The sequence below is a fragment of the Pipra filicauda genome, unplaced genomic scaffold (genome assembly GCF_003945595.2).
Source record: "Pipra filicauda isolate LSUMZ 115617 unplaced genomic scaffold, ASM394559v2 scaffold206_size1356665_pilon, whole genome shotgun sequence".
Classification (NCBI taxonomy): domain Eukaryota; kingdom Metazoa; phylum Chordata; class Aves; order Passeriformes; family Pipridae; genus Pipra; species Pipra filicauda.
The window spans coordinates 715,887-741,099 of NW_024104317.1; the positions used below are offsets into that span (position 1 = coordinate 715,887).

Sequence of the window (25,213 nt, forward strand, 5' to 3'; positions counted from 1 at the left end):
CATCTCTCCTATTCCTGAGAGCCCCATCAGCAGGCAAGGGAGGCCCAGGCAGGCGGCCTGCACTTCCGAGGCAGGCAGGAGAACGCTGCTGGAGCAGAGTTCATTCACAGTTAATAGAAATCTGCCATTTTGGCCATAATTAGGCCCACAGTTTTTTATAGTGCCCCTGTGAACAGGTTGCCCCCATCCTTTACCGGCCCTGACACGCACAGCCCATCGCTCCACAGTGCCACGGGCGTTTGATCTGTAGAGAGAAAGAAAATGATACGACCTAGACAGGGATTTATGGTCCCACCTCTATTCAGAGGATGATTTTAGCACCAGTGTGGGGTATAAAAATGTTAGGTGGTGAGGAGGGCTGCCCTTGAAAATCTGTGTCCCAAGGAAAGGTTTCACTTGCCAACTGTGTTCTCAAGTTGTCACTCATCATCTATTTAAATGTTCCCATTTTTGGACTAAGTCCACGCAGAAATGTCATCATTGAGGATCAATTTGCTGCTCTAAATACAGGCCTTTTAAAAGTTTGGCATGCAGGCTGTGCTGTAGTAGAGACCAGCACTGTACAGACATAATTTGTGCATTGCATGAGAAGTTTATTAAGGAATTACTGATGTCCTCGTTGAGGAGCTCAGTCTGACTGTTCATCAGTGTTTTCTGTGTGAGGACTGAAGGTCCTGCCTGAGCTGGACCCTCACCCTGAACCCATCAGAGGAGCATAAGATGGTCCTGGTGTGCACATCAACACATCCTGCCCTTTGTCCTGGGCTGGGAATTGGGGTGGCTTTGCCCCAGAGTGACAATTTTCCCTGCAGAGCAAGGGGTGATGCTGTACTGGTGATGCCATTGCACATCACTGAGTACATGGTGCTGAAGCATGGAGTTGAGATTTCCTGGATTACACAAGCTGCTCAGCTTCAGCTAAGGTGCTCTGGACCAGGCTGGTACTGAACCCACTGCCCCAGCTCCTGAAGGGGTTTAGCACTGCACATGGAAAATAAGCAATTAGCAAAAAGGGCCGCTTTGTTGCAAAGCTGCTGAGCTCGCCTGGCCGAGGTCCGGCAGCTCTGGGGCGGGTGGAGGAAGCTGGGTTTGGATGCTGCTCTGAGTGCAGCCCCGGGGCAGCTGCCTCTCTCCAACTGCAGCAGAAACTTGAAAGGGCCCACCTTCATTGCAGACATGGCTTTTGGAGGTGGGAGGAGCTGGAGGAAGGGGAGATGGCCTTTCCTGAGGGTTAATCCTGGTTGAACACAGTGATGGTAAGGGGCTGGCAGCTGCATCCCACAGTAAGGATTAGCCAAGAGGAGAAGGGTGCAGGGAGGTTTCTTGGCTGTGCTCTTGCTTCTTTCTAAGGGCTTAGGGGGAAAGCCACCATCAGCATATGAATGGACCATGCTGCCATTCCCATCACTCTTCCCACTGCCTGCACCCTCTCCTCCAGGCAGGACTGAAGCTGCTGTAAGGGGACCCCCTCTGTTTGGTCTCTCTCCCCCTCCATTTCAAACACATCCCCCTGTCCCCATCAGGACACTACATACTTCCCATTGGGGCTCCCATCCCATCCCATCCCATCCCATCCCATCCCATCCCATCCCATCCCATCCACCTCTGTGGCCAGCTCTCCAGGGCTCCACAGGTACCAGGCACTAACATGTGAGCAGCTTGGCCGGGAATGGCTTGGTGGGACCACAGCTGGGTGCCGTGTCCTCCTGCCCACCCTGGGGGAGCCCTGGCAGCGCACGGAGCCCAGAGCACGGTCCTTGTGCCTCGTTGCTCATTGCACAGGATCCGCCGTGTTTGCCAGCAGCTGCAGCTGGATAACGCCGGCAGCCATCTGTGTTCTGGCTCAGGAACTGAACAGTGTATTTGGAGGGAGCAAGAGCATGCACTTGTTGTTTTAGTTGGTGTTTGGGCTGGCAGGGCTGCTGTCGATGTGGCTCAGAGGGGGACAGCTGGCAGCCCGTTCTTCCTTTCTGTGCCAGGAGCTCCGTGCCCGGCTGGATGGGGCTCAGGGTCCCCCAGCCCCTGACCCCTGTGAGAGAGGCTTGGTGACAAAGTGTGTCCTCAAGGTGCTGGCCTGCTGCTGCTGCCTATCCTGCCCTCCTGGGCAGCTGGCCCAAACTCTGCCAGTGCTTGGCAAGAGGTGGAAGCAAACCAGTGAGCTCCAGCAAGAAGTTTACTGATTCTGGGACATTTATTATATCCAGAATCTTTCAGATCCCTTATCTTTGTGGCTTTATCCCATGACTGTTGCCTTTGCTTCCCCCTTTGATGAGGGAGAAGCTGTGCAGCCTTCCTCCCTAGGTACCACACTGCACAGGCTCATGCAGTGCATGTGCATGGTGCACAGTGGCATTCAGAGACCCCACAGCCTTCCAGGAGCATCTTCTAACCACAGCCACTCTGGGTCTAGCCCAGCATCTCATTTCATTTCATGTCTTTTTGACCTGGCTCCTCAGTTCCCCAACTGCCTGGGGGGATCCCAGAGGCTGTCTGCATTCTTGGAGGTACAGCCTCGTGGTGAGGTTCCGCATCCTCAGCGGCAAGGCCAGCAGTGCTGTCTGTGGGGCCAGTGCTTTCAGCTTGCTACTGGTCACCCAGCTGGCAGTAACCCCTCCTTCTCGCCTTTCCTGCCAGCTAGGGCACCCAGCTGCTTTACCAGCTGTTTCCAGTTCATCCCAGGAAGTTGCCCCATAGCCCAGAGCTGAAGTGAACGAGTGGAAGATCAGGCGTTTGGACAAAGTCTTCCCCCCACGCACTGTTTGTCCCTTGCTGTGCATGAAAGCAAGAGAAGGACCTGCAGAATACAGCTGGTGGGTGGAGCAGTCCCCTCTGCCCTAGCAGCTGATCCCATTGAGGCATTTTTAAGTGTGATGGCAGCTCTGTGAGCTGGGGCTCGTGACCGCAGGCTGTGAGGCAGGGGAGGTGCGGCCGCAGCGCCCTGCGCTGGGCCAGCAAGGGAAGTCCCAGTGGAAGCAGGGTTTTTTATCTGGGCTGCCTGGGCCCGGCCTTTGAATGCTTGGAAATGCTCTTCTCCAGATGTTTCCTAGCACACGCCAGCTCTGTTTATAAACAGCTCCTCAAAGCAAAGCCTGTTGGGGCTGCAGGCGGGTGCTCGTGGCAGCAGCCCCGCACGGCTCCCCTGCACCATGCCACGGGGTCTGGGGCCACGGGTCACCTCTTTTCCCTCCTATCTAGAGGGGTCAGGGTGGTTAACAAAAGCCAAAAATGCCTCCTCTTCCTTTCCCCTCCCCTTCTCCTGGCTAGCAGCTTCCTGCCCCGAATCATCCTGGTGGTGACTGGCCTCTCTGGGCTGCCTTCCTGCCCAGGCTTTCGCTGCTAGGGGCACAGAGAGGAGGGCACCCTGGAGCCAAGGCTGCTGGCACACTGCCCTGTCTGAACTGCCTGTTCCAGGGGAGATCCCAGCCATTCCAGGGGCTTGGGCCAGGGAGATATTTCCATTGCAGCTGGGGTTCGATTCCTTGGTGATTGTCTCAGGGACACATCCTGACAGCACACTCATAAAGCCCCTTGGGTTTTCTCCCCCATGTTTTACCAAAATTTGAGGTGGGTGCCAAGGGGTGATCCAAGCAGGACAGAGTGGTGTGGAGTGCAGGCTGGAGTAGCTGTTTGGTTGTGCTTCCCCAGATCCATCACCTCCAAAGAGAACAATGCTCTCATAGGCGCCACTCCTTCAACTTCCAACTGGGTGCAGGTGCCTTTCAGCCACACTCTTCTCTGTCCTGACCCCTGCAGGACAGCACCAAACCCCTCAGTTAGAAGGACAAAAGCCAAGAAAAATCCAGGCTAAACAGCTGCTGCCAGTGGCCCTGCCAGAACACCTTTCCCTTGGTTGGCCTGAGCCCAGTACTGGCAAGGCTGTCGTGCAGGGCTGTGAGCAAGTTCCCGAACCATCGGCACTGCGGAGCCACCCACAGCTCATCACATCCTGGATCTCACCTCAGCACTGCTCCCTGGGGATGGCCCTATCCTCCCTTCCAGCCCCACTCCCCTGCGATCCCCAGGCACGGGTGGGGGAGGACGGCCCTGTCACGCCAGCGCTGGGAGGAAGGGTGGAACAATTGCTGCTTGTCAGTCTGTCTCCTCTTCCTGCAGAAAAGGGCACATTGCTCCTTTCTTGTTATCAGCCTTCGACGAGTAATCTGCTGGGGAAAGGCATTGCTGGAAAATTGAGTCATTTGATACAGATCTGCTTTTGCTCTGCCATGGCCTGGCAATGCTGAGGGCTTGGTTGCTTGCATTTTCCTTATCCTAGGTGCTTGCAGTGGCTGTAGTCTCGTCTCTTAGCTTGGGCAGCATGTGTTTGGAGGTAAGAACATCAAAAGAGTCAGCTTCACTGCTGTGGAGCTGGAAAGGTGCCCCACTCTGCAGCACTGCTCACCCTCTCCCTCCTGTCTGCTTCCAACTTAACTTTTTGAGCATGGGAATGGCTTTCTAGGCACTGCCAGGGAGAAGCAGAGAGGGCAGAGTATGCAGAGGTGAGCTTGAGCCAGTCGTGTTCAGACTCCTGGACTTGAGCACCTCAGGAGGCTGATTGGGGTTTGTTCTGCAGGCTGAGCTTCCCTCTAATGCTGCGTGGGGAGTGCTTTGCCTTGCAACGCCTGGATGCTCAGGAGCATCCATGAGTTGTCTTTGCCTCTCCCCAAGACACAACTGCTCTTTGCAGAGGCAGAGCCCTTTTTTCCCTTCCCTGCCCTTTAGATCCAACAAGCACTGCTGCCCATGGAATCCAATGAAGCAGCCCATCCTCCAGTCCACTTTCCCAGGAAAGGGGATATGACTGCCCAGAAACTGAGCCTTCCTTCTGTGGAAAACTGGCACTTGGAAAAACCCTTTCCATTCTGAATGAGGTAAAAGGGAGTGGTGTAAAGACCCTTAATGAAGCAGGAAATATCAGTGCTTTGAATCTAAAGCATCTAAATGAAAGTTGTAAGGAAGTGATGCTGCATGATGGTTGTGGTTCTCCAGATCAGGAAATAAAAAATATGTTCATGGTTTACATCATTAATAAGGCCACTTTAAACCTTAGGGTTCTAAATCTGCACCATCTACCTACAAATTCTCGTTGCCTGGAGCTGCATGGAGACTTTAGTCGGTGTCTGACAGATTCAAAGAGGAACCAGTGGCAGCCTTGGCTTCTTCTTTCTAACTGTGTTTCCCCTTGACATCTTCACAGCAAGGTGTAAAAGAACCTTACTGTAACTTTCCCTTAAGTGTGAGGACTGGAAGGAGATGGCAGTGCTGGCAGCCCTGAATTGTCAGATGGTGGTGGGGGTCATAGGTCCCTCCTGCCTTCCTCAAAACCACAGGCTTGGACAGCTCTCAGGTGCTCAGCTTTGCAGCAGAGGATGCTGCTTGAGGGGAAGAAGATTTTCAGACTGAGTGGGAGTGACTTTTGGGGACAGATTCAACCCCAGGGAGTTGGGTAATAGCATGGGATGAATTCAATTCCTGCAAGTGGGAGCAACCACTGTATGTATGGTGAGGTGTATTCACTGCCCCAGGGCTGAGGAAGGAGCCAAAAACATTTTGGGGCTGCTTGCTCAGGTAATCAAAATTTTTCCCATTTGAATCCACCTCTGGAGTTAGTTTTATTTACTACTAGACTTGCACCACTCTCATCTCCTTGGCAGCTGGAAATTAGCTGGTGAAGATTGTGTCTGCCAGAGCTGCTACAGCTGAACCTTCCCAGGGCTGCAAGTGCTGAAGGCACTGCTTGTTTAGCTAATAAGATGTTGCCACTGGATTTCTCTTTTTATTTTTATTTTGAAGAAGTATTTCTGACACTCAGATATATTTCAAGTCTTCTAATTGCACAGCCTCAGACTGAGGCCCATCTTTGATCCAGAGTTTCCCCATAATCAAATAATAATAATGCTGTCAACTCTGCTGTTGAGATCCCATTAACTGCAGGACTTGGCAATTCTGGTGTGTACCAGCCATGGGGACACTCCTGGTGGTTCACCCCAGGCGCTGGGGATGTGGTTTTGTCTCCCCACACAGCCGTGTGAGCAGTCACAAGATCCTGTGTCCAGCTGGCTCACCAGAACGATGCTGGTAGAAACAAAACGGGCTTTAGGATGTGGTAAACAATGTGGTTTGAGGTCTGGGCAATATCCTGTGCAGGGGAACGGAGAGAAAGGCAGCCCACGAAGCAGTGGTTTCTCCGAGGGGCTGGGTGCCTCCAGACAGAAGACAGGCACTGCAAGATCTCTTGGGTGGGTGGTAGATCCTGTGCTGTGATCCAGACCTGCCCAGACTTGAGGTGGCTGCTCTTCAGGCTGCACTCCCTGACTCCCCTTTTCCTGTTTTTCCTCTCTTTCCAGGCACACCTTCTGGCAGTATCGCCGTGAGAACCCCCAAACCAAAGTGGGGGAGCCCCCTCCTGATGGGCTACCAGGCTTCAACAGTGGTGTCCTGCTCCTGAACCTGGAAGCCATGAGGCAGTCCAAGCTCTACAACCAGCTGCTGGAGCCCACCATGGTACAGAAGCTGACAGAGAAGTACCACTTCAAGGGCCACCTTGGGGACCAGGATTTCTTCACTATGGTGGGGATGGAGCACCCAGAGCTTTTCCATGTGCTTGACTGCACGTGGAACAGGCAGCTTTGCACGTGGTGGAGGGACCATGGATACAGTGATGTGTTTGACCAGTACTTCCAGTGCGAGGGTGAGGTCAAAATTTACCATGGGAACTGCAACACCCCGATCCCTGAAGACTAGAACACCCACCACCCCTGGGAGCAGCTCTGACTGCAAAAGCCTTAGTGGCTGCACCAGCAGTCCCTCGGGAAGGCTGGCCAGCTCTGATCCGTTGCATCCCAGGGGAATCGCTGGGGATCCCAAGAGCTTTCAGTATCCCACAGCCTGTAACCTCATCCCTTCAGGAGGAAGGGCAGTTCAGTTGCTGGAGCAGGATATCCACAGTCACTCTGTCCAGACTAGCTCCTGGCTCTGCTTGGGGCGAGTCCATGGTGCCTGTCTGTGCCACAGCTGCTGGGGCATGGGGACAGCCAAGGGACCATCAGAGCCTGCTGCCTTTGCCCATGGCAGGGTGCAGCTCCCTGGGTGCTGTGCAGCCTTACCTTGGATGGTCAGCAGGAGCCCACAGCAGGCACTTGGATGTTGTTTGTCGTTCCTCAGTGGCCCATTTCTGCACCTCATGCAGAGCACTGGTCTGGTCCCTCTGGAGAGCAGACACCGTCCTCAGGTCATCTTCCTTTCTAAGCATTCCAGAAAGGCAAGAAGGCTTTAAAGACTGAAAAACTGCTTTAAATTGGGTTACTTACAAACAAAAATTGAATGCTAGATGAGCTTTAAAGCCGTCCATTGGTTCTTCTTAGCAATAAAAGCTTTACTGCCTTGTCCTAGAAGCGTTCAGTGAGCGTGTACCAATAGATTCATTTTTCTAGCTTTGCCTCTAACCTTTTGTACAGAAATAAAGCTGCAGATGTCAGACCTGCTCGGCTGTTTTTTGCGGCACAACTGAAGTCCTGTGCAATAGGAGATTTCCTACTTTTATCATGATTAAAAAGTAGCTGATGTGTATCTGCTGGGCAGTTGAATGTGCTGCCCCACATAGCTTATCCCACATCTGTTCCACCCAAGTGATGCAAATAAACTGTCTGGCATACAAGCTGGATTTTTAAAGATCATCACCACCATAGCTGGGGTTGGTCTGGAAGGAGCTGGGAACTGCCTGTGCTGTGAATGAGTGAGCCTCAGGCATGAGCATGCTGTTCCCTAAGTAAATGCTGCCTTGGTGAGCCCGGCCAGCAGGCATGAGCTCCTGCACAGGTCTCTGTCAGGGAGATGCACAGCACATTAACCCACCTCCAGCCTGGCTTTTACACCCAGCCAGCATGTGCCTGTGTGTGTCAGTGTGTGCATCTGTGTGATATGCACGTACAAGAGAGAGGGATGGAGACCTAATTATGGCTTAACCTAAAAGTGGTGCACACTGTGTCTGGCAGGAGTGTCCTGGACTCCTTCCCCTGTGCCCATGAATGAACTTATCATTACTGAGGGAGAGGCTCTCCTCCCTCGAACTGATGTGCAGAGACATGAGGCTGTGGTAGGGCTGCAGCCCAACCCTGCCCTCTCTGATGTGCTGAACCAATCCCTTTCCAAATAGCACAAAAGCTCCACTTTGAGTATTTTCACATCCCTGGGGAAAGAACAGCAAAGAAGGGATTAAAGGTGAGGGAAAGAAGCAGTACCCTGCTGTGTTAGACTCACATTTTCACCAAAAAACAAGGTGATCCAGCCTTGCTGTGCAAGGCAAGGAAGCCCCCCAGGGTGCTGGTGGGCAGGATTTGGTGTGGGAGATGCACCAGGATGATGCACCCTGAAGGACAAGGGGGGGTTGAAAGTGCCTCAGATGGCCAGAGCTGCTACTGTGCCCAGAGAGCACATGCTGTCCTGGGAAGGGGGCTTTGCTCTGTTGGTGCCCACTCTCATGTACGAGTGAGCTGGGTAGGGACAATTCCATGTTGCGTGGCCAGGAGCCACCCACCTCCCCTCTGTCCTGGTAGTGCCACACTGCTGTCTTGTGCTTGCTGGGCAGTTTCACAGTCCCATAGTTGGCACTGACGCTTTGTCACCATCCTGACACGTCCCGGGGCCCCTGCAATTGCCCTGAGCAGCTCCTGGAGTGCCCCATGTGCGCAGTCCCTGCCGTACCTGGGATGCTGCTGCAAGGTGCCCTGACCAGCCCTGCTCTTGCTGGTCAGGGCACATGGGTGGCACCAGTGACACACAGGGCCTCACATGCCAGGGCAGGACCTTGCCATCAGTTTGGAAATGGCCATGCTGGAAATACAGGCCAGGTGGCTTGTGTCACCAGCACTGGGGAGTGGTGGGGTGATGGGCAAACAGGGCTTTACCAGTGGCTGAGCAGCTTTGGGGTGGCTGTGGATGTCAGGGCTGGCCCAAAAGCACCATGCTGGGTGCCACAGGGTGACACCTTGGGAGCCAGGGCTGCATAGGGCCAGGTGCCCCCCTGCCCCACAGCCAACCCTGGAGCTGGACCAGGTGTTAGGCATCCTCCACCTGAAGACAAGGGGATGCTTGCCACAGTGCTGGGAGCACTTTTCCCTCTCTGTGGGGTTCCAGGGGCTGTGATGGGGGTACACCTACCATTGTAGCCCCAGGCTGGAACCTTTCATTGAGGTATTTTTCCAAAAATAAAGTCTGTTTTTTTCATTTTTTTCAGAATGGCAGTCCACTGGGAAACTCACTGCATTTTTTCAGCTAGGAAGAACGTAGTTAAGTGAAACATTTAATTCAGCTTGGATGGTTTTTCCCAGGTACCACAGAGAGCCCAGTGGCACAGCTCCCACACAGCAGTGCCTGCCCCATCCAGACCCACATGGTCCCCGGGGCTGTGACTAAGCACCGCAGGCAGCGCGGACCCGCACGGTGCTATATATAGACCCTGCACGTAGCCAGAGCCGTGCTGCCTGTGTAATTATCTCCCCTTCATGCCCTGCTGATTGCAGGCACTAATGAGCTCAGCTGCAGAAACCGCAGTGGCAGCCTGGGGCTGCCAGCTCAGCCTTTTCAGAGGGTGCTGCCACAGGGGCCGCTTTGGGACAGAAGCAGAGATTGCTGTGTTTGGCCAGAGTGGCAGCATCCCTGAGGGCACCGCCTGCTCAGGAGCCTTCACCCCCCACAGGCAGTTCCTGCACTAAGTGCCCAGCCAGCTGGTGACTGCTGGGCCATCCCATGCCTTTCCTTCAGTGGTAATTCCTGGAAGAATAGGGACTTTCCATCCCCATCCTTCCTTGCCCTCCAGCACTGTCCTCAGGTAGATGCTGCTCCAGGCGCAAAAGGTCAGACCTGAGCATCCCCTCCTGGTCCCTGTGACGATGGCCCGGGGCTGTGGCAGCCAGCACCAGCAACTGCCAGCACAGGCACAGTGAGAGATGCCCAGAAAGCATTGAGCAGCACCGGTTTGCCCGTGGGCACTGGGGGTTTGCTGCAGTGACCCTGCGGCAGCAGCACTGGGACTGACAGGCAGCTCCTGGTCCCCAGGGGGCTGGCACCATGTCCTTGGGCCAGCGGTGGTCCCCTGCCTAAGAAAGGGCCTCTGCAGACTCCAGAGCCTGGTTATGGGTTGGTTGGAGCCCCTCTGGAGATGTGGCAGGCTAAAGGCAACCCTGGGTGAGTGGCAGGTGGGGACACGCTGCTGTGACACACAGTACTGGGGGAACACAGCTGTGGGGAGCAGGAGACCAGTCCCACCAGCACAGGCTGGTGGCAAGGGATGGGACCATGCCCACTGCCCCTTACACCCATGGGAGAGCTGCAGTGGCCCCAGCCAGGGCCTGTGGAAGGGCACAGAGCTCCTCCATCATGCCTGTTGGCTTCCTGCTCCTTATCTTCTCACCTGCTGGCTCACAGCAAAGTGCTATTCATGTCAAGAGCCCCATGTTTTTCCAGGACGGAGAAGGAGATGGGAGAGTAAAGGGGTCTCCTTGAACTCTTTGTAGAAGACCAGGCTGTGGAAAGCAGCTCTGTAGCTTGAGCTTTAGAAGAAAATTCAATTTCTTGTATCATTCAGCATTTGTGAGAAATTGCATGTAGAACAAACAGTATCCCTGATTTTCTGCCCACTGTGCTGGAGCTGCCTGTGATTTTTGCTCTCCTCTCCTGCATTTCATAACACCATCAGTGTTTATTCTCTTACTCATTTGTACTTCTTTCCCATTTGAAACGATCAATTGTTGGTATAAACTCACCTAGGGAGCAATTACTATGAGCCTAACCCAAACAGGCTCTGGGGTGCTCCATTAAGCAATATCACCACCCTCCCTCTCTGCTGATCCCAGAGGATACAATATTTACTTTTCAGCTCTCTGCTATTCATACCCAGCACACTTCGGTCAGTGTGCCAAGAATAACACAAACCTTAACAACGGGCTTCAGCGCTAAGATGGAGTTCCTGACTTTGCGAAACAAAAAAATAAAAAAACAACCCATTATTTTGCCTTTGCTGAGAAATGCCTGGCAGCAGCAGAGCAGGTGGGTGCCAGAACCACCCCTCTGCCTTGGGGTGGTGAAATCTGCCCCGATGGACATAGAAAGAGGCAAAAAAAAAAGAGCAGTAAGCCTGGGACACAGGTTGGCAACTGCTGGATTTTCCTTTTAATGAAGATTTTTATTGGGTTACTGCGTTGTTTTGTGAGCTTTTCCTCAAAAGCTTTGCAGAACCATGGAGGGACATATTCCCCAGCACCTGTAAATATTTCAGCCAGGCTTTCAGTAGCTCTGTCTCTGACCGTCACAAGCCTCTGTGGCTTTAATTACTAATTGCAAAGAAATTGCTGCCCAGTCCTGTTAGCCTTTCAGTGCTATCAGGGTTCACTTTGTGCAGTTCTCCTCTGGAAATTATTTATTCACTAATCAGCTGCTAACCAAGGGGAGTGCTTGGAGCAAATTACCTTCCTGTGGTATTTCATAGGCATTAGCTGTATTGTACCTAAAGCCTCAGTGTTAATTCAGACAATTTGCCTATCTGAAGGAAAAGCTGAAAGAAAGCAGAGTCTGGAGCTGCCAGAATGAGCTGCAGGTCTGGCACTGCTGGAGGCTTTGGCATTGCCCACCAGTGAGGGGATGCTCAGCAGTTTACAGGGCATTCCTGAGAGCCAGATGTGTCTGTCCTGGGGTGTTCCTAAGAGCCAGATGTGATTTTCCTGGGGCAGATGTTGCCGTTGTAGCAGGTAGGAAACCACACCCTGGGGCTCCGAACATATGGGCACCTTCAAGCTCTTTCTCCTGGCTTGTTCCTGATGGATTTGGCATCCTGTAGCCCTGACAAGGCACTTGTCCTCAGTGCCAGCCTTTACCAGCAGAGCCCCAGTGCCAGCTTCTCCTCCTGCTCCTGCTCAGCCATCGTTTAGCAGCAATTTATGACCCTGCTGGTGACAATCCTAAAACTGTGCAAGCCACAGGCTGCTGGCAGAGACCTGCTCACAGAAAGCACTGCATGGAGTGTCTCCATTTCTCACCTACAGATGTCTTGCTCTTAGTGCATTTTGCAGCTGTTGAAAGGTTTGGGGCCTTTGTCACAGCACATCCCCTCCTTGGAGCTGGTCAGGATAAACAGACACTAAGGACAGTAGTGTCCTAAGGACACTACTCAGATCCTAAGATCCTAAGGACAGTATCAGTTTAGGGAATAAATTGCTTACGGATGCCCTGTGGCACATGGGGGTTTGGGCAGTGTGTCAGAAAGAAAAGGTGTATTTTTTTTTTCCTGCATGCTTCTTCCTTTCAAACTCATTTTTTTTCTGTGCTGGAGGACTTCTCTGGCTACCTTGGGAACACAGCAAAGACATGCCCTTCCAGCATAATCTGCTGATCTCAAAGGAGAGGGAAATTTTATACAGAGTGCTTAAAAACACCAGCAGCAATAGGGAAAAAAGTGAATGGGCATGTGAGATTGAGCCCCTCAGCTGTGGAATGGGGGCTTGGAGAGCTGTCCAGGTAAAGGATGCTCAGCTGAGCTGACAGGCCTTATGGTCCTGCAGTCAAAAACCATTATCTGGAAAATGGGGGATAATGGTGACCTGCCACTGATGCTGAGCTATTCAGGAGAGGGAAATATAGAGCTGATGTGAAGAACTGCAGAAAATGTGGCTGATATGGAGCAGTAGGTAGTAAAATGGGAATAAAATTCATCATTGATAGATGCTGGGTAGTGCAGGTGCAGAAGGGCATAACTCGAGGGTACAGGGAAGAGCAGTGGAGAGCAGGAAGGTGATCTGGGAGGTATCACAGTTCCTCACCTTGCTGAAGCCAAGCACCCACATGCAGGGTGGACCAGGGTGGGATTTCCCTCCACTTGCTGCTCAGGGGGCACCCACTGCAGCAGCTGTTCCATGGGCACAGGACAGGAGAACTGCCAGTGCAGAGCAGGCAGATGGACCACATGGCTGAAATGCCAGGCCATGCTCTGCCTGACTGTGTATCCCTGCAGGCTGCACTTACAGAGTCACACCTCCAGCCTTGAAACCATCCTCGGACTCCACTCCATCAGCCCCCTGGAGCTGGAGCAGAGGCTGTGCTGGGCAGAGCGTTGTGCATCAGCTGTGGGGAATCATCCCCAGGGATTAAAATAGCCTTCAGACTATGGACAAGAACAGTGCAGTTGAGGAGAATCAGCAACGTTCCCACCCTCTCCTGGGAACAAACGAAATTTTGCAATTGTGCAGGATCTCAGCTCAGCGGTTTGGGAGATTTTCAGTCCCTCAGAAAAGGCAAAGGTGTCCAGCAGCAATTTTTGTTTGGTAATTAGAAAAGATGTCCTGGCATTGTAAACTACTGCACTCCACAGAAGGCAAACAGCAGTGCCTGGAGTCCAGCAGGGCTGGGTGTATTCCAGTTAAATAATGGGAATTAACTGTAATGCCTGTGCAAAAGGCAAGGAGGATGCCAGTCCTGTGCCAGTTAAGGCACTCCGAGCTAGTGCCTTAACTCCCAAGTTGGGCAAAAGGATGAGAAAACTGGTGTAAGATTCACTGGATAGTAAATTTTCCAGGTCAAAAATGTTTGGCCTGGAAAAGATGCAGGAGCAGATCTAGAAGAAAATTCCATATGGTGGAAGAGAAACTGGAGGCCAGCACATCATGCCTGTGCTGACACACCAGTGTTTCACATTTTCAAAGCAGCAGATGCTGCAAAAATAGGAAATACAAGAAGTCAGCATTATTAAAGCAAATGTAATTAAATATCCTATCATGAGTCACTTACTTGTAAACCTCAAGAATTTTTCAGCAGATGCCACTAAATTTCTTTCGCCAGTCATTAGTCTGGCGAAGTTTTACCAGCAAAGAACAAGGAGGATATAAAATCACAGTGTTTCATCTTCTCCTTCCCTTAAGAGCTGTGTGTAATAGGATGGATTATCAAATAATCAAATACGGGAAGCTTTTAAATAATGCTGAGCTAAGTAGGGAGTGCCAAGGCAGTCATACATTTGTAATAAAAACAGAGTACCAGGTTCTTAATGAATAAATGTGTCAGATGGATTTGGGCAGGAGCATCAGGCAGGCTAGTGGGGGTCAGTAGCGTCACATACAGATCCTGAAGAATGACTCTGTAGTCTCCAGTATGAACTTACTGGTGTTTTCAGTTCTGCAGCTCCTCCTGCCCTTTGAGTTTCTGTGGCCCATGCTCAGCCAAGCCTCTCTGAAGGGACCACATTGTCCTGATTCTAGAAAGTAAAAAGAAGCAGAGGCTGTCCAACACTGTCCAACATGGGGCCTGGAGATATTTCAAGGTTTTCTGGCTGTCCTTTCAGCTGCCAGTCCCAAATGCCCCGGACTAGAAGGGATGGGAGGCTGACCTGGGAGCCAGGTGTCCTGGGGTGCTGTGGGTCCTTTTCCCTATTTCATTTTCATATCCCTCACAGGGCAGCGATGCCCACCCTGCTCTGGTGGGATGGGCAGTTCAGCAGGAACCCAGAGCTTCATGTGCTGGCTGGGAAGGATGTGGTGCAGGATGCTGGGGATATACCTGTAACAGCACCTGGTAGGGTGCACATGAGTACCTGGAGCAGCATTGGAGGGTGTCAGAGCATGTTCTGGGGACACCTCCTGCAGTCAGAATTCCTCCTGGAGGAGCTGCAACACTAGAAAGCAAAGTCCTCCTGCCCCTAAAGTCACATCTAGGACAAGACATGGAGTTTGAAGTGCCACCGCACTCCGCAGAGCAGGAAGGCTGTGGGCAGACATGAATTAAATATACTGGCCTGGGCTACATTTATCCTTCTCAAAATAACTTTGCTTTTTGTGGATCCACTGTCTGAAAACCATAATTGATACTGTCCAAGTGCTCGGGCCCTTTATAGTTGGCTGTAGAATAGAGACCTTCTGGTACTGCAAGAGCAGGCACAGACCTGACCAAAGCTAAATCAGTGCTGTGGCCACAGCAGGGCTGGGCTGAAGGAGGGGACACTTGTGGCCCCACACACCCAGGGATGGCATTTGTCCCATGGGGCCCACAGTGCAGGCACCCTCTGCAGCCATAAGCTGTGATGTCCTGGGGTCCCAGAACCGCCACCAGGGTTGCCCACCGGCACGCTGCCCACCATGTGAGCATGCAGCAAGCTCTCAAGACCACCTGGGCTCAGACCGTAAAACACAGTAAAATGCATGCTAATTTTTCCAAGTGTGGGGAGCACAGGTGACCTATTCATTTTGCTTACAGCAGCTGGAGGCTTTGAGGCTGTGTGGTGCTGTTAAGGAGGTCCCCTGGCAGAGCGATGTGCCCTGATGCTGTCCAGTTTTAGTTAGAGGCAAGTTCGTTTGCTTTTTTCTGATTTTTCCCTCAGATGTCACAGTCTTTCACATAAGGAAGATTGAACTGTGATATTTTTAACCATCCCTGTAAAAAAAACATATGGTGCATTGTGGAAGAAGCTGCCAAGAGGTTCAGCTTGGCAGGGGAGGGGGCGGGGGCCAGCCCCAGGAGAGGGGAGCCTTTGCTCTGTGACACCTGCCTGGGATGGTACAAACAGAGCTGCAACACCAGGTGAGACAGCATTTATGCTGAAATGATAAATTGTGCTGAGAAAGATAAATCAGTGGATTCTGATGTCTGTAGCATAGGAATGATCCATTGCCAAGGTTGCACACGCAGTGTTCAGGAGCAGTTCAGGAGCAGTGGGATGGGTGCAGTGGGCACTGCCAGGAGGGGATGCTGCCCCTTGCCCACATGAGCCTCCCCTAGGACAGGGGCACAGGGAGCTGCACCCTCCTTGTTAGCTTTGGAGCTATGTTGAGCTCCAGGGGGTGAATGGGTCTGGGATAAGGGCAATGCCAAAGGCTGCTTTGCTTCCCACTGCCCTGCCTCTGGAGCATGTCCAACGCAGGGGCTGCCTTGCAGTGTGGGCTGGGCAGCAGCACTGGTGGGATTCCAGCGTTGTCAGCTTCTCTGCCCAGTCCACCACCCCTACCCTGAGCCCTCACTTCACACACGAGGAAATGTCTGAGCTGGGAAACATCCCCAGATCATCACAGATGGCAAAGCACACAGATAACTGGCTTGTCAGGGCACGCCTCTGCTTTTCCATGTTCTCAGAGACAAAAAAATTAATTCTCCCCTGTAATCCTAAAATTCTTTTGATGATGAGAAAAGGCAATTGAAAAGTTTTGTTGCATAACCTTCAAGATCAAATGATGATTTATTTAGAACGTGCTTTGTGCTGCTACACAGCATAGAGGCTCAGCAATTAGCTGGAAGCAAATATTCCTCCTAATTTTCCATGAGCGTGTCATTAGGATAGTGTCTCACCAGTTGAAAATTATCATTATCAGCTGCAAATATTGCAGAAGTTCAAACCATTTGCTTGTAGTTTTCTTTTTATATTTTCAAATATTGTTAATTCAATTTCATTGCTGCCTTGGAAATAATCAGGCAATGGTTTCTTCTCCTTGCAAACTGCCATAACAAACAAGCAGTGGAAATATGCTGATATTTCTACAGCTAGAAGTATCAATGGCAGTCAGAGGAAAATGCCCCTTTCAGGCAAATCTTTAATAGTTTCTTTTCTGGATGAAAGAAGAACCAAGGTATTGTATTCAAAGCACGTAGCTTCTGTCTGCTGCTCATCTCCAGTGTCTCCCACAACCTTCAAAGAGCTCAGAGCCACCAGCAGCCATGCCCAACAATGCTAACAAAACTAGGTTCCTTATTGCCTTACAGCCCTTTGAACTTCTGCAACAAATGGGGGGGATTTGGTGGTGGCAGATATACGTTTTTTCCATAGCTGGGGATAAACATAAATCTCTGCTGTTCCATTTCCCTATGTGGATTGACAGGGAAGTGCAGAAACCTGTGGTAATCTCACTGGGCAAGCTCAGTCCTGACCACAATGTCCTGTCATGGGCTCTCCCTGTGGAGAGTGGGTCAGGGTGCTGTTCAGTGCAGCAGGAAAACTGCCACCAAGGTTTGTGCTGGGCTTGTGTGCAAGGGTTTGGGCTTCCCAGCCTGACTCCCATGCTGTGTGCAAGGTCCCCTGGTGCCATTTGGGATTGCTCTCCTGCAGTTCCTCTGCTTGCACTGTTTTTCTCTTTGGTCAAACAAAGCAAATTTTACAGAAGAGGGTTCCCCTCACATTTTCTTTCTGTTGCCTGTGGCTGGAATGGCGTGGGAAAGGCTGTGGAGTCACTTCCAGTCCCTCTGCAATGTCCCACCACAGGGCAGAGACAGGGGTCACAGCTGTCCCATACCCCTTACAAACAAGCAGAGGGTGTTTTATTTTTTTTAGGAGAAAATTTGGTCACAAAATGAGCACTTTTAGCTCATTCCCAGCCCTTGGTGCCAGTGCCAAACCTGTGGGACCTCTCTGAGCACTGCTGTTAAAAAAAGGAGCAGGCAGATTCCTGGTCCCCAGAAAATCCCATGAGAAAGTCCATGGTGCCCTCCTGGCCTGCGGGATAGTTCTTGCTGGGGAATGCTGCAAACCCGGCTGAGAACATGCTGGGGTGGTTCCCAGAACTGGGGACCTGTCTCCTGGAGCTGAGGTCCTCAGGGTTCTGGGGTGGAGGATGGAGGGAAGCATCATTCCTTTTTGCCCCCACATCCTCCCCTCGGAGAACAGCACATTTTATCCCACAGAATATAGTATAGTGGTCTGGTGAAACTCATTGCCCAGCTGATATGGAAACTAATTTTCTAGCAGCATGAAATTTGTATGTGTGGGAGAGTGTTGAATGATCTGTGTTTGATGGGAAAAAATTGGCTTCAAATAGGGCAAAGATCTTTGGTCACAGGCATTTGATAGAAATAAAGGTTGAGGAGAGAAGTATGAACAGTGGCAAATGTTTCTCACAGAAAGGACAGTTAATCCTGGAGGCCTCAGCTATTTTTCTTCTTTCAGAATGATGCCAGGTGAAATATCTGCCAACCATGACGTCTTTAAAGCCTTGAGAGCCTGAGAGGAAACTCAGAACCTCCTGTTGATTGTAGTAAGTCCAGTAAACAATTTCATTCCTGAAGAAACACTTTCCATGTGTGTTGCATGGAAGGCTTTGCATTGAGAGTCTGTGACTATAAATCAAAAAGCAAAATAAATCAAGAAGTGGTGCTTTATTCTGCCTGGTCAGGTGAAAGCCCAAACATTGGCCCTTCCTTACTCCCAGACCTTGCAGTAACCAGGGCTCCTGTTCTCCACCATATATTCTGCATCAACTGGGCTTTCTGCATGGATTTATGTTCACACCTTGTGAATCTATGCCTTCCAGGGAAAAGTGATAGCACGAGAGACAATGTCTGGTGGCAGCTTGTGCACTCACCAGGAGGAGGCATGAATTCTCTCCAGTCATTATCGGTCACACTTATAATCCAGGAGGCTTCTTTCAAGAGGTGGTGGGACACAGGCTTTTTGCACATTTAATGTTAAAAGGTAGTGTCAGCTTTCACAGTAATTTAAGGCTGGCATTCATTCCTGCCTTATTCTTGCTTCCAAAGGGCATCTTTCATCTTTCTTGGAGGCTTATCATTAGCAGACATCATAAGCAAAGCCTTTAAACACCCTCACCATCTCTCACAGACTGGCTTCATTCAACACCTGGCCCAAAATGCAGGGTGTACCTTTTGTCTGTGTGACGGGACATTTGTCTGAAGGGAACAAGTATCTGAGGAGGGCAAGCACATGTGGGTGTGAATTTGTACATGGGTGTGTGGGTATGTGGGTAGGTTCTTCATGCCATACTCTCCAGCCTTTGAAGCCTGGGCAGTGTCCCGCAGGCGGGTCAGATGGTGCTCTTCCTGGCATATGGGCACACAGGGCTGTGCTGCAGAACAGGACCGTGGGTGTTTGCTCAGCATTTTGCTGGGGGAAGCTGAGGCAGGAGCCCCAGGGCAGACCTGCGGGTGATTTGGGGGAAAAAAATAATTTAAAAAATGTTAAAACTGAAGAGGGAGGTGCTAATGGTTATTAACATGGGGCTAAGCAGCAGCTCACCACACAGCTGTGGCTTGGCTGTCTGTGCACCTTGGAGGAGCTTTCTGGATACTGTGGTCTTTGTTTTCCTCCAGCATGTGAGGAGCAGATGTGAGGTGAGCCACAGATGGACATTTGACTGTGTTTTTTCAAAACCAATGTCAATCCATGGAGTTTAAAACGGAATCACGCTCCAGCAGTAGGGTTTTCCCAGCCCTGGCACTGGTGGGACCCCTTCTCCCCAAGCAGGGACGGAGCCTCCACCCACTTAACCAAGCTGGTCCCATACAGAGGCTGCCTTCACCTCCCTCTTCCCAGAGAACAGCCACCCTTGACCTCTGCACTGGGCCCTTCCTGGCAATTAACAACCAGCCAAGCTAATCAACACCTCCCAGCAGAGCACTGCAGCAGCCAGGAAAACTGACCGTGCGCTTGATCCGGTGCTGGAAAGCACCACGAGCTCCAGCCAAGGAGGCACCTTGCAGAGCAGGCTGCCTGCCTGCTGGAGTGTGATGTCCTGAGCCCCCTGAGAGCAGTGGCCCTGGGGAGGGAAGGCCTCGTGGTCTGCAGCACGAGTGCTTCCAGCTGGTTACACACTGGGGCACAGGGAGCAGGATTGCTCTGTGGCTTCTGAGGAGCAATAAGCAGCCATGAAAAGGTCTTGCATAATGTCGTGGTCTGATTTCTAGTGCTGCTGAGCTCCTCCGTTGGGAAGAGGAGCCACTGAAACTGGGCTGTGGGCCAGTCTGTGCCCTGTTGCTCGTGGAGTGCAAAGCCTTCTGCTCTTCAAGTTTCAAAATACTCACAGCACCCTCCTGCTCCCTTCGCACCTATCAGTGCTGCTCTTGGCTTGTGCTGGAACAGGGATGTGCAGAGATGGGACAGGTCCCTTTGTGGGGGAGCTGCTTTGCTGTCCCACTGGTGTCGTGGTGTGGGCAAAGATCAGTAGCAGGGACTGTGGTCAGGGCATAAATGTCCCTCCCAGCCACGTGTTGCCCAGTGTCTTCTGCAAAACTCACTCCTCAGCTGATATTCCCAAGGTGGCAGATAAATGTCCTGTGTTCTCTTGGCTGGTGTGTGGCTTCACCCACTTTGCTTTGCCCACCTGCCCATGGCTCACACCCAGGAGGTGCCTCAGCCCCAGCTGGCTCACACAGCCGGGGAGGTTTGGGAGCTGGGAGTGCCCAGGACAGGGATGCAGGGGATGCTGCAGCCTCACTGCAACCACAGAGTGGGGACTGGTCATCACTGGCAGTAGCCAATGGATTGATACCTGGGATTGCCATAATAGTCATACCATGACAGGGTCGTTATGCCTTCATTAAAGTAAGAGGGCATCACCACACTACTGATGGATGGTTTGCAGCAACTGTGAACAACTGTGGCACATTTCTGAGCGACAGGGAAGAGGCAGCCGCTGGCAGAGGGTTTTTTAGGAGGCTAGAGCAGAAGGAAAAACCCAAGAAGGGCAGCTGCCTGCTGGAAGGAAAACAGCTCTGATTGTGGAGCAGTGATTACAGGCAGCCCAGCCTGCCAAGCAATGCTTCTTGGGAGAACTGAGGGGAAAAGAGGAGCGTGAGTTAAATGATTGCTGGGCAATTAATTTCTGAGCACTACCTCTGCTGCTGAAGGACTCTTTCTCTATTCTCACAGGATGGGTGCAGAGGCCAGCACAGACCATGCCCAGCTCCTTTGGCATCACACCCGGGTACTTCAGAACAATTTACAAGGAGCTGCCACATCACCAGAGAGAGAAACAACCCAACATAATGTTCCATCACACTCCTTAGAGTGAGCTCTCAGTAATTACTCCAATTACACACCAAATTACAGAGAAGCTGGTGGCCTCCACACGAGGACAGATTAAAGAATCCATCTTTAATCTTGGCTTGAGTTGTGTTCTGCTGCCTCCAGTTTGAAGTACATGTTCATTTCCCCCTGTGGGTCTGTAATCACACTGCTCATCATCACCTTTTTATTCACTCCTCCATTTCTAGCATGCATGTCAAAGAAGACAGTATATTAATCAGCCAAGTTTTCTTCACTGCTTCTTATCAGCAGCAAACTGTCTTCTAAAATGGAGCAACCAGTTGTCTTCACCTGGAATTACCTAGAAGAGGCATTCATCAAAACCCAGTAAGTGACAAGTCCATGGGGACTATGATTTGTTGCTCCAGATAAATGATGAAGGACGGGCAGGGAGAGGCCAGCTGTAAACCCAGATCCCTCCCTGAAGCAGTCGTTATGTCAATATTTATGAAAGCCCATCAATAGCTTCTCCCTCTGCCTGCAGCCCTGGTGCATTCCGCTGAGCAGGGCTAGCACGGGGTCAGCCCCATGGCAGGAGCTGGTCTGTAAACACAGGTTTTGTCCAGAGTGGAGCTGCAGGGCTGTGTCATGTTGAGCCTTCCCACACCTTGGTTACAGCATTGCCAGGGATGGGGAACTCACCGCAGGCTTTGACAGGGCATTTCAGGGGGTGCTGCCCTCACACACTGAAATCCATGCCTTATTTCTAACCACAGCCTTCTCTCATCTTTGTCTGCCAAACAGAGGCACTGCCAAACATTTAATCACATCAAAAAGAGCTTTAATAAGCTGGGATCAAGTTAGCCCTTTAACCTCTCTTTCTGGCCCACATGGATGGTGTCCCGGGAATTTCTCTCCATTAAAAGTCTGTCTTAGCCATCCATCACTCCTCGGCTTCCTCTTTGGGCTTTATTCAGTTTCTTGCCTCCTCCTGAGATGCTGACCCTGCACTGGGCATGGCTCTGCAGGGAGGCTGCAAGCCCCTCCCAGGCAGCTGTGTTCGGTCCCTTCCCTGGGGAGGCATCTTTTTTTTGGGGGGTGGGGGGGTGTCCCCCAGCCTCCCTGGGTGCAGCCTCCTCTCCTGGGTGTCGGGTGCTGTTCCAACAGTACAGCCTGCTCCCAGTACCTGTGCCAGAAGTGCTTCACCAGAGCCTGGGCAGCTCCACCTTCACTAGAAACTGAGAAAGTGTTAAATTATGGAGGGCTGAGAATTAACCCCTGCCAGAGGCCCCCGGAAACACCCCAGCTGAGCAGTGGTGCCATGTTTGCAGCAAGGCTCTGGGACCTCCGGAGTGTCTGGATTTCCAATGCACTGGCTCCATGGGCTCACTCCAAGCAGCTGGAGTTGCCAAACGCCTTACGCAAGCCGCTTACATCAGTGCCGCCGCCAGTGTGACTGATAGGGACAATCTCAAGAACGTAGATATGCCAAGATCTCTTTTTTCATAAAATGGTGCTAATTGACACTAATGATAATTCCCCACTTCAGACCTTTATCGACTGAATCCGGTCGTGGCCGTTTCACCCCGCAGCACAGGACTGATGTCAGCTGGACTGGCCTGGGACATCCTGTTTACTCCATGGAGGAACGGGCAGTGCGCCAGCGCTGGGACCCCGGGGGAAGTCCCAGGGACCTGCAGGAGCTAATTAGATGGCTCCCTCCCCGGCTCCTTTTTACACTCACCGATGTGTCAGACCTGCCGATTTAAAAACCTAACCTCAGTAGCTATTGTTTAACATCTTCCTGAAGACCTCCTAGGGTGGAAAGTGTTTTATAGTGATTATATTTTATTTTATAACATGCTGTATTGTTTGGCTTTTGCTTACTAAATGCTGAACAGAAATATTTATCAAATACCTCTCCTTTTCTGGGTTGCTGCCTACATGATTTGTCAACCTCTGCGTTTCTAGTCTGGGCAGAGATTTCTCCTTATGCTCACTGCTTCTCCCACCACTCTCGCGGGCTCCTGATGTTCATGCAGTTTGTCAGAGACTATTTATTCTGGTCTTTATTTTTGCATCTGCCTTTACCCCGTGACGTGCAGATCTGCACCTTCTCCTGATCACAGCTTTGAGGACGAGGCCGACGTGCTGGGGCAGTTCTTGGCCTCTGCACTGAGGTTTCTATTTGCAGACCCTGTTGCTGGCCAGTCATTTCCAGGTTTCACAGTAACGGGTTTTCCAACCCATTTACTGTTCCAGTGGGCTGTGGCACTGTCCTGCTCTGTGTGGGCACAGACCCCCGGGTGCTGCTCCCCTTGGGCTCTCCAGCCATCGCACCGAGGCAGCGCCCGGCAGAGCAGAGGTGGAGGTGGGTGGCTGGGCAGGTTCCTGCAAGGGTGGGTGTGATGGCTGCCTTTCATCCCAGGAGGGGCAGATAAGCCTTTCATGCTACCCACACACACGATTAGCAGCATGGGAGCCAACACCTAAAGCACAGGGAGAGGGCTCTTCTGCTAGTGGGAAACTGGGCACCCTGTGAGGTGATGTTCCAAAGGATCAGCCCCATGAGGGGTGAGTGGCTCCTCAGTGCTGTGCTGTGCAGGGATGGGATTCCTCCATGCACCCCTCCCTGGGCAGCACGTTGGCTTGGCTGCTGGGATTTCACACAGAAAACATTTCTGGCTTCAGTAACAATAAGAAAATAAAAAGAAACCTGCTTTTGAAAGTGTGTGAAGGTTCCAGCTCTCTCCTGCCCCAAAAGAAGCCCAGAAGGAGCAGGCTGGTGGTTGCCCACAGGGGCTGTGGTGGAGTGGGGGACTCTCCCACATTTCACATCTAGGAAGGGTCCTGCAGGAAACGAGTGCTGTAACCTGAATGTCTCTAATGCTGGAGCGCCTGATGCACATGTGTGCATGGCCAAGTCTGAGGCTGTCAGGTGAACAGCACCTCTCATTGCTGTGCTGGCCTCCTGTGGGTTCCTCCCCAGTAATTACCCTTCCCAGGAGCTCCTGAGCCAGCATGTGCACCAGTCATCATAGCAGGCCAAACAGGACAAGATACAGCCAGCAATTAATTTCTTCTCTACAAATTATCAAATTATAAACTTGCTTTTTAATTGTACACTCTTTGAAGGAGGTCACTGCATGGCTGGGACATATTTCTGCCTGTGGATCACCCAAGAGCTGGGTGGCAGCTATTTTTGGTGGCTGGGGAATGGCGAGCTCTCCAGCCAGGCTAAATGGCAGCATGCACTGGCTGTGACCCTGCCCCAGCCCCTCGCTCCTGACCTGCCTGGCCACCTTCACCCCAGCAAATCCATGGGCTGCTCTAAATCCTAAACGCCTTCTTCCACGTACTCTCATGCAGAAGCAGCACCTGGTGCAACCCATGGGCTGCACATCCACACAGTGGGGACCAAATTGCATGGCTGCCCCTGGGCTGTGCGTCCAGTGTCACTTGTTTCCCAGGTTGCTGCCTCGCCACCCATCCCAGCCCCAAGGCACTTCCCACAGGGCTGCAGGCCCTGTGCAAGAGCTCGTGTGCCTGGTTTGCTGTCAGCACTCTGGGATTGCACAGGGACTGACTCAGTCATGAGAATGGGGAAGGAAATAGGAAGATGGCCACAAGAAGGACAGCATCCCAGAGCACAGGGTGCTGCTGCCCAACCACTACCCAGCACACCCACACCTGCTGAAGATGCGATGACAGATGCCTGTAGGTGTGAGCAGGACAAAAAGGTTTAACAGAGGTATGATGGAAGGCTGATTCAGCTGGTACAGGGACTTCTCAAAGCTGCACATCAGCTGCTACCTTGGAAGGACAGCTGCATACAATTGACAACTCTCCTAACACCCAACCCAATCCCACAGCACAACACACCTTCATTGCCCTTGCTGGCTTTTGTTACTAGCCATCCACTGGCTTCCTGCACCCAACTGGTTCTGGTCAGGCTATTTAGGTACTCCCTTGCTCACGAAGGAAGGCTCACTCTTCCTTGTGCTTGAGACCTATGGCAGTAGTTGGTTCTCCTAGTTCACTGGTCAGTGTCTGATCTGTCTCACTGTAGAAAAACTTTAATGATGTTGAAGTAACTTTTGTTGGGTGTTGCATTTTAGTTCTGAGGTGCTATTTGATCTCCCCTAGATAGAGGGTTCAGTTCTCCTTCTGACATGTCTGTGTCCACTAACCATACCTGCAACATCTTGCTCTTCATACCTTTCACTTTGAAGCCTTGTTTTGTTGGTCAGGCAGCTTTCCCCCATCTTTTTGTGCCAGGAGTCACTGGCGGTAGAGGGCTGGGGGTGTCTCTGTTCTTGGAGATCTCTAAAACTCAAATGTCTTGATCCAGTGTTTACAATAGTCCTGATAAGAGTGGGAGGTTGGACCAGAAACCTCCAGAGATCTTTTCTAAGCTGTTTTATTTTTCTCTGAGTGCTATGTCTAACACAGAACAGTGATTTATCAATGGCCTCATCATTGCAGGGCAGCCTG

General features: G+C 51.6%; 1 protein-coding gene across 1 annotated transcript in view; it reads left to right on the forward strand.

The window, feature by feature from the left end:
• XXYLT1 (xyloside xylosyltransferase 1) overlaps nt 1-7,476 on the forward strand; it is a 33,353-nt gene extending 25,877 nt beyond the window's left edge. The window contains exon 4 of the mRNA XM_039380907.1: nt 6,345-7,476. Coding sequence (XP_039236841.1) covers nt 6,345-6,741 — 397 coding nt within the window. The 3' untranslated portion in view covers nt 6,742-7,476. The remainder of the gene's footprint in view (nt 1-6,344) is intronic.
• Nucleotides 7,477-25,213: the final 17,737 nt, after the last annotated feature.